General features: G+C 37.8%; 1 protein-coding gene across 1 annotated transcript; it reads right to left on the bottom strand.

Annotated features, from left to right (window-relative positions):
• Positions 1–1,499: 1,499 nt before the first annotated feature.
• Positions 1,500–2,410, bottom strand: LOC131641507 (uncharacterized). Its single transcript, XM_058911812.1, has 2 exons — positions 2,378–2,410; positions 1,500–2,258 (listed from the first exon to the last, which is right to left on the bottom strand). The coding sequence occupies exons 1-2, from the start codon at positions 2,408–2,410 to the stop codon at positions 1,500–1,502; spliced, it is 792 nt and encodes a 263-aa protein (XP_058767795.1).
• Positions 2,411–9,774: the final 7,364 nt, after the last annotated feature.

Raw genomic sequence — 9,774 nt, 5'->3', positions numbered from 1 at the left:
AATATTCGATAGTATCAATTCATATACCCTACAACCAACACACCCGTTGACGATCTACTCACTTAATCACTACCCTTCCTATGACTTATACCTACGACTCACCTAGGTATGAGGCCCTCCTCAAATCCCTTTAATCAAAGAATCACTGAAAAAATTCAAACAAAAACACACGAAAAAACACACAACAGGTTAACATAAACCAGAGAATCCTTATTCCTTAAGCTGCACACAAAACAGGATTAGAAAATCTTTTAAATAGCAGAAGCAGTTAAAGCTCTCAAGTGTGGGCTTGGGACATTCTTTAAAAAGGATACTCAAGTCACGCATAAAATCTTTAATAAATCACGTTAGATATACTCCAATTTTTTCGGAGTGCTAGAGAAGGATTATCCTGAGATTGAGCAAACAAACCACCTGAGACACAAAACCTTAAAATAGAAACTGACACGCACGCAGTTCAGTTCAAAAAAACGATGCTAAGACATCTGCTTCGACATCTCTTCGCAAATCATCCTAATAGATGTTTTACCAAAATTGCTGCCAACACATAACCAACAACCCCCCCCCCTTGGCAAATTTTGGCTAAAACAATATTAGCAGACAGTACACTCGCAGACAGTTACACCTCAGAATAGTTACACCTCAGAACACAAGATACTCCCCCTCAGCATAAAATACTCCCCCTCAACAACTAACGCAAAATCCAAAAAAAAATAAACTTTCTACTTTCTACTTTCCAATCTCTCCACCTTTTTAACCATAACATGCCAAATGTAAATAACACTAACAAAAGAGTGGGGATATAATACGAACAACCACAAAAAATACAGACCAGGCACACTGAGGTGCCAAAAGTTTTTAAGCAATCACAAAAAAACAGTTTAATCTTCCTCATCAAAACTAGAACCAGAGCCACTATCATCATCTTTATTAGCAGATTCATCTGAGGTATGACCCTCAGCATCGTTATCAGATTCATGCACAGTGGACGCTCCTTTAGATTCCTCATTTGCATCAGGCTGTTCAAGACTCTTGATAAGTCGCTCAATGTCCAACTTTCTTTTGGTACTGGTAGCAATGATCTCATCTAATTCCTTGCAGGTCTCCTTCAGCGCCAGAATAGTGTCAGCTTTGGTTAACGGTTTCTTCTCAGCAGATGTCAGAATGAGATCTGTAACATGTTTACCTGCAAATAGTTTTTCATGGAGAGACAAGGCAGAGTCTCTCTTACAATCCACATCAGTGCTTAGCAAGATTCCATGGTGCTGGTTGAGGGAAACACCACAAATTAACGAAGGAAATGCAATAGGCATCTAGGTAGCATTGGTTGCAGCATGTCTCATAGTGTGATAAAAAATACAAGTGCCATAATCAAAGTCAGTTTTGGTACCCACAACATAAAGAAACTTTCCCAACCCAACTGCTATTGTTGAAGTATGATTAGTGGGAACCCAATTAACAGCTCCAATCTTGTGCATTATAGCATACTTTACACTGAGTTAACCAGCAGATAGCTCTCCTTTCATAGGCCAAGTAGTCACTTGATTTGCAGTGATTTCCCTGCTGACTTGATTATCAATCACCTCCAGGTCACTTCCCCTGTCCTCACTTCTTCCCAAATACATGTTGATTAAATTAGGGGAGAAATGAACCAGTTTTCCCCTTACGTAGACTTTCCTGAAATTCGGACTTCCAGGTTCAGCACGGTCCACGGGTATGTTCACAACAAACTCCTTAACTAGAACCTCATAGCATTTAGCAAAGTTAGTTACACTTTTAATCAGCCCAGCAGCAAAAATTAAGTCCATGATCTCCTTGATTTTGAGATCATCCTGACCAAGTTCTTTCTCCAGAGAAATCCTTCTTTGATACACAAATATCCATCTGTCAATGCTTTCAATAGATTGAAACGATATATTGTCCATGGGAGGGTCTGGAATTTTCACAGAAGACTGCTTGGACACAGTTTTCTTTACACAAATGATGTCCTGAACATTACCTTCATCATCATCAGACTCAGTTTCTGTCCTAATCTTTCTCTTCTTGGAGGAGACAATCACTTTTCTCCAAGACTTTGCTGGACCAAACGCAACATGCTTCCTATTAGGTTTGGGAGAATATGTATCAGTTACAACTTTTTCTTTTCTAGAGCACAGCCTTTTTGCAATCCTGGGATCCACACTCTTGATGAGTTCTTCATCAGATGATAGATTGATAACATTAACTGGAGGATCAACCTTCTCATTATACACATAACTCTGATTGGGAGGATTGGATTCCCTAGCAGATTATGTCTCTACGTTACCTTCTCCTCAAACTCCGGTAGAATTCAGCACAGAATCAGCAAATTTGTGCAAATTGTTATCAGAATCATTACTTTTAGAAGAGTCGGTTGGTTGCTCTTCTCCATTAACATTGGTGGAAGGAATAATTTGCGCAAGAGGTCGAGAAGGAATATCTTCACTCAGAACCTAGTGACTAGACGTCTAATCACCCTATCAATATATCTACTCCCTTCTCTAATTTCCTCACGAGCAGAGTTGGAACAGTTACCTGCAGAGGGTCCTTCAGAACTTGTTGCATGTGAACTTTTGAATTTCTTCAATCCAAAATCAGAGTTGCAAACAGTGCTCAATGGAACAACAGTAATCACATTTCCAATTGAGATGTTCTCCAGGTGAACCCTAAAGGAGAGAACACGCTAAGCGGCTGATGATAGAAAAAAAATTTTGTTTCTGGTCTGGTTCAGTCACCTTGAGTTGGGTCCAACACCATCAGTTGGTTATGTTTAATTGCAATATTATGTGTTTTAACAATGTGGTGTGTTTTCTTGTTGTGATTCGCAGATGACTTCTCGCCAAAGCCGAAGCAAAAGAGGACAATTTCCAGGCTCTAGTTCTGGGCAAGCTCCCGTTCCCGAAGCACCCCAATTTGATAACATCAGGTTCTTGAATGCTGAGCATCAAGAGTGGTTTGGAAGATTGTTCGAAATAAAAATTTTACCGGAGAATATTTTTGACCACAAGCCTAATGGGGAGTTTAGGCAGTTTGTGGAGAACATGCACAACCGTAGGTGGGATGTTCTTCTTCAACCTGATACTAGGATTAATATGGATATTGTGAGGGAGTTTTATGCGAATGCAATGCCAACGGAAGATGCGAGGTATGCGCGCAAAACAGTTGTGAAGGGGAGAGTTATTTCATTCGATTGAGCTGCCATTAGTTCTTATCTTGGTAATCCAATGCCCCCTCCTGAAAGTGGCCGTTGTGAGTATGCAAGGATGACTAGAGCAAAGGAATGGAATATGGAAGAAGTATCAGAGGTCCTTTCTTTTCAGAGTCGTGGTTTTTCTCTTAACCCTGTTGGCATACCAGTAAAAATGGACTGAGGGAACATGAATCATATGGCTCAACTCTACCTGACCTTGCTTCTGAACAACTTGAAGCCGAAGAGCCACAACAGTGATCTCACACTAGCTAACTCTTGTTTGTTATTTGCTATGATGACAGGTGTTGAGATTGACATTGCTCAGATTATTTCTGACGAGATTCGAGAGGTGGCTTTTAGTGAGCATACTTTAGGGAGTCGACCTGCTAGTCAACTTCCTTATCCTGGCATGATTATGGGATTGTGCAGGAGGGCTAGGGTGGATATTCCAGAGGAGGTTTAGATGGCCACTACTAGTAGGGTGGATGAGAGCTATGTTGCTTAGTAGTAGTCTATAAAGAAGATGTTGTAGAATGTTGAGACATGTTGAAGATCTTGCGATTAAAGATACAGAGATGAAGTATGGTTTCTTTTCTGAGAGGAAAGGTGGATTGGTTGTTGAGATGGAAAATGGAAATGATGTGGTGTGTGGGAAAATATATCAAGCAATTTTGACATGATTGATTTTGGTAAAACCACCATAAATACATTTTCATAGATTTCCCCCACCCTATTAATTGCTATAAATCCTCACAGACTCAAGTTTCCAATTTTCTTTTTTGAGTCTCAAGTTTCTTGATAATACTTTTACCATCTTTACTCTGACATGAAAATATGGGCTTTTCTATCTGCTTAGCAAGAAGACCACAAGGAATGAATAGCTTATCAGTGGGACTCACCCCAACTCCTGACTCCAATCTTTTGACACAATGTTGAAACATTTTGTATAACATTCCACCAAGTACGACATCATTAGCATACCTTTTAGGTATCATGAGCTTTCCTTCACTATGAAGCCTTTGATATGTAGGGGGATAGCTTGGTTTTTGAGGTACTTGCCATACCCCAAAATTTTCCCATCATATTTTGACTCACATGACCTTCAACTGCTCAAGACTATGCAAGAATTGAGCACAATTACTTGTCTCATAAGTAACAAGCCTCCAACTAGGTTTTCCCCTCTCAAGGTAAAATCAGATTTTGACATATCAAGAGGACCTCTTGACTTCTCATATGATTCAAAGCATCCTCATACTTATTTTCAAGCCTTGAATCACAAGAGTTCTCAGAGAAAACCTTAAATGATCAATAGTCGACTGATTTGACCTAAAAGTCAACTATGGTCAACTTATAGTCAAAACTCCTGATTTTTGGTCAAAATCAAGCATATGAGGTCACATTCATCATTTTATCAAGGGATAATCATGATTCATCAAGGAAAGCTCAAAGATCATCAAAAGTCCAAATTGCTAAATTAGGGTTTTAAGGAGAAAGTCAACTGAACTTTGACTAGCCGTAACTCTCACATGGTTCATCATAAATTGTCTAACAAATTCTCATTTTCAAGGAAATTCAATTCTCTACAACTTTGATGTCGGCCCCAAGACCAAGAAATGCACCATTTGAGAGATATGAGCCAAAACATTACAGGTCCTTCTAGAAGTTCATAAATTTTTTTGTCAGGAGCAATACCATCAAGATAAAATCTTCAAATGCAAAAAGTGTTCCAAAGTGGCTTGTAGAAGACATCTTGGGCTTTTCATAAAGTACAAGAAAACCTTCATATGATCAAAATTGAAAGAGTTATGATTTGGTAAAGTTAGGCAATTTTGGAGAAATGCATAAAAGTCAATGTGAGCAAAAATGAATTTTTGGACCCATGGGCCTAAGAGATGGGTTTCAAACGTGTTTGTGGGCTATTTAAAGACTCTTGAACCAATTATTTCATTTTTATAATATTTATTTTATTTATTTGGATTTTAATTCAATTAAATATTAATAAGCCATATAAAATATGAAATAATTTGTTTAAAATCAAATATTGGTTTTCCAACTAACTTCAATCACCCAAAATATCATTCAACGCGTGAAAGAAACATGGAAATGAGATTGAACCAAAATAGCAAGATTTGTTTCAAGTTTCAATCAAATATTTTTCAATATTTCCAAATATTCAATCACACAATTCTTTCCAAACTAATTGACCTAAATACTCCTCATATATATGTACAAACATTCTGAGCTAAAGGAGGACGAAAAATTGGAGAGAAAAGTGGGGTTCTTGATGTTGCAAAAACATCAAAAAATAGGGCATGATCACAACCACCCTCCAAGCAAGTTTTAAAACATTCCAGTCGTTCCATTCAATTCGTGAGAGGCCACAAGGTAGGTTCAAGTAAGTTGTGAGCCTTGATCACGTGTGGAAGTTGCATGTCATCATCAACAACTTCATGCATATTTTATGATTCTTGTATTTTGCTTGTTGTTGTGTTTCAAGCAAACTTAACTTCTTTTATGAGTTGCAGACATTTTTTAGAATAGATTAGAAGCATTAGCTTGGAGTTTACACGCTTGAATCAGGTTTCACCATGGCTAGGACTCAAGAACATGGAGCTTTCATTTTCACTCATACGGGCCATTTAAATCCAAAACAACGTCACCAATGGATTCATGGCATGTTATTTGTTGGATCTGGGCAGCCTTGGATTTTGTTTGATTCTAATTTCGCAGGTTTTATGAAAGAAGAACCTGTGGAAAAATCCGCAGGTAAAATCGTAGCTATTTCCACAACAAAATCCGCAGGTTCCTTGAAGAAGACGATGAACAGTGCATGGACCTTTTGACTCACACACGTGGATCCATCTGGTTCGTTAGTCAGCGCGTTCAAATTCTCTCTCCACTCTCATTGGTCAGTCAAACCTTCCAGCAATTCTCTCTCCTTCCAATTGGTTTACACTGGGGCCCAGTCTCAATTATGTTGACTTTTCCATTTAAACTTTGTGTATTATATGTATTTTGTTTTGTTCATTCTAATAACAACAAAAATAAATGGTTCAATTGGCCAGACGGAGGTGTAGGTGACCTAAAGGGCGCCAGATCAATCCTTGGCTCACGCTATCTCCGATATGAAGGTCTAGACAAGTGCTACTCCACCATACTCCTTCAACATTCCACCACACCAGATCCCAGCAACCTTGTTTTTTTATTTTGTTTTTTTTCTTATTTCAATTTCTTTTTCTTTTACCACTAAACTTTTTTATTATTTATTAATTAACTAACAAATAATTAACACTTAGGTTTAGGTCTTTTAGCCAATTTTAATTAGTTTGATTAATTAGGTTTTAGCCAAATTAATTTATCAGGTTAATTACTTAAGTTAATTTAGTAATTAATTTAGGGTTGAAATTAACTTAGTAATTAGGTTTTTTATTAATTTAATTTCAATTTAGTAATTAATTTAAGTTTAGAATTAATTAATTAATTTAGTAAACTTGGGTTTATTCTCACCTGTTTCCTAACTATAATTTTCTCCCGATTTCTCTTCTCATCTCATACTCCAGTGTTTGACGCATGCTCGTTTTTTGTTATTATTTATTTTATTTATTAATTCGTTTATTTAAATTCTAGAACATGTATAGGATTGCAAATTCTTTTAATGTAATAGTAATTAGGACCTTTTATTTTTCGCACTTTACTTTCCGCATCCCCCAATTTTTGGTTATGTACCCCCTAATCCCGAAGCCCTGTAATAGCGTAGATTTATTTTCCGCATTTACTTTCCGCACACTATAAACGGCTGATGAACTGTTTAGATGCATGGATAATAGGATTGTATGGAAAGATTTAAAATCAATCGGTATCTAACGTAACACAAGATAACATATCTGAATCTAACACACTTTGCACACACTCACCTTTAGGGTAACCCTCTCTTATGCTGCCTTCGAATGATAGTCAAGTCCCTCGAATATAGGGATACATTAGCCTGCTGCCTACGATTCTAAATCATCATAGTCCCTCGGAATAAAGACCATAGTCCCCTCGAGCCGCCTACGATAAAATGATCTCGTCCCTTGATGTTGCCTTCAATAAATGATGATAGTCCCTTCGATTGCTAAGGTATCTTTACTTGTTTCCTTTATGACTATTCTCATCCATTGCATAGACTCCCTACCCTCCTTATGGTATGGATAGTCCTATGACAAAGCGATGACCCTCTATGTCCCTTACATCCAATGAAAGGACTTCCCACTAACTAATGGTGCGGGTAGTCTCATTCTCTTAAACGAAAGACTTAAAGAACAAGAAGGACATTAAACTTAGGGTAGGTAGCTCTTAACTTCTTGATCACAATCAATTCAAACAAAATGCTTTTCACACCTCCTTTTCAAAACTATTTTCAAAGACTACAATTTGTATACATCCGTACGAAGATCATTACAAAGTTAAAGCTCTTTACAAATTTTTTTTAATATACACACACGACACTTTTTAAACAATTCAAACAAAAAGTGAGCTAAGCAATTAAGAGCCCATGGATAACCATGGATACAAAACGTGCTTACATCTTCCCTTTGTATAAACTACCCCCCGAACTCAAGTATTTTAAAAGGTCTTTCATGTTCTTTTTGACTTTCCAAATTGTATAAAATAAAAGTTGGTGGCGACTCTTGCTATCCGTACAGTTAAAAAAAGTCAGTTCTCCCACCGTGTTACAGTACCCAAACATAACAGTTATCCTTAGACCTGACTCCCTTCATAATTATTTTATTCTTTTTACCAATAACAAGACATTTAGATTTGGTGAAGTTTACTCTGAGTCCTTGATCACACAACTAACTTATGCTTATTAGTTTGGTCGACAATCCTTTCACAAGCAGCACATCATTAAGATGTGGAATCCTGAGCATTCCAGTTTCCCAGTTCCTTTGACTTCACCTTTAGCTCCATCCCCAAAAGTCACATGACTGAAGGAGTATGGTTTAACATTTACCAACAAATGTTTAGCATGAGTCATATGTCTCGGACATCCACTGTCAAAGTACCTATCATATTGGGCTAAATCCTTGTTTGAGATATGCGCCATAAGGCTGGTAACAGCATTCCTAGGCACCTAGTGTTGCATCTTTTTGTTATCGCGACCAGCCGTATCAACCTTGAGGTAAGAGGCAGGCTGTGGAAACCCATGCAGCCTATGGCAAAAAATTCTTATGTGTCAAAGCCTTCCACAATGGTGACACCTCCAGTGTTTGAATTTTTTCTTGGGATGAGCAGTTCTATTCTTGCCATGGAGTTGAAACTTCTGATTCAACATCTTAGGACTTGACTTAGGATGAGAGAGGTCCAACCCAGACATCTTGGTCTCCTTGAATCCTAATCCACTCATGTCACCTGCCATTCTTCCCATTTGAAGAATTTCATCTAGTGAGTCAGTCCCATTATTCAACATCCTGACTGACTTGTGAACTCTTTCAAGTTCAGATTTCAGAGACACCAATTCTTTTTCCAGCCCATAAATTGTTTGGAGAAGCTTTCACTTTTCTGCCTTTACATTCTTTATGAACCTTTACTGCCTTTGGTAAAGTTCAATGCTTCTGAGATACAATTCCCGATATAATGCTGCTAGTTCATCATAGGTTAATTCCTCATCACTGGATTCTTCATTAGACCCCCATCTACATGTTAAGACTTTGACATGCTTAACGGACTCCAGTTCTAGAATACTTCCAGAGTCCTCCTCAGATCCAATCACTATAGGTCCCTTCTTCAAGTTTTTAAGATATGTGGGGCCTTCGTCTGTACTATGTCCAATCCCTTTACATTCAGGACACTGTATACCCTTCTCTTGAGTGTGCTTTTCTTCATCCCTTCTTCTTTGTTTTATTTCCTTGTTGAATAGTCTCCCAATCAGAGCCATAGAATTAGCTATTCCTTCCTTTGTGCTCAGATTACATTCCTCCGCTTTATCATCAGAGTTGGCTCAAGAAGTTATTCTTTTGCTCTTCATTTCAGACCTTTCACTAATGTTTAATTTAAAAGTATGAAGGGATCCAACAAGTTCATCCAGTTTTAACTGGTTGATGTCATGGGCTTCTTCTATATTAGTAACCTTCATATCAAATCTCTTGGGAAGGGATCTCAACATCTTTCTCACCAGTTTATCTTCTGGAATCTTCTCTCATATAGAACTTGATGCATTTGTTATCTCAAGGACATTCATATGAAAGTCATGAATGCTCTTATCTTCCTTCATGCTTAGATTCTCAAATTTTGTGGTGAGTAGCTGAAGTATGGACATTTTCACTCTGGATGTTCCTTCAAGAGAAGTTCTAAGAATTTCCCAGGCATCTTAAGTAACTTCACACATTTTTATCATCCTAAAGATGTTCTTGTCAATTCCATTGAATATGGCATTCAAGGCTTTCGAATTTCTAAGAGCGAGTTCATCCTCTTCTTTACTCCAGTCTTCTTTAGGCTTTAGCTCGGAGGTGGGTTGCTTATCTGCCCAAATAGCAACAGGATCCTGCCATCCTTTCAAGACTGCCTTCCAGGATAGGTTATTTATG

The sequence above is a fragment of the Vicia villosa genome, unplaced genomic scaffold (assembly GCF_029867415.1).
Source record: "Vicia villosa cultivar HV-30 ecotype Madison, WI unplaced genomic scaffold, Vvil1.0 ctg.003790F_1_1, whole genome shotgun sequence".
NCBI lineage: Eukaryota > Viridiplantae > Streptophyta > Magnoliopsida > Fabales > Fabaceae > Vicia > Vicia villosa.
The sequence above is the reverse complement of the archived record's forward strand: the minus strand, read 5'-3'. Positions and strand labels throughout refer to the sequence as shown.

What these genes read in the sequence shown, in the direction of transcription:
- LOC131641507 (XM_058911812.1), bottom strand. Translation starts at nt 2,410, where the DNA reads ATGGAGAAGAGCAACCAACCGACTCTTCTAAAA. An exon ending in ACCAACCGACTCTTCTAAAA is followed by an intron (nt 2,259 to 2,377) that starts GTAATGATTCTG and finishes CCTCCCAATCAG; the next exon opens with AGTTATGTGTATAATGAGAA.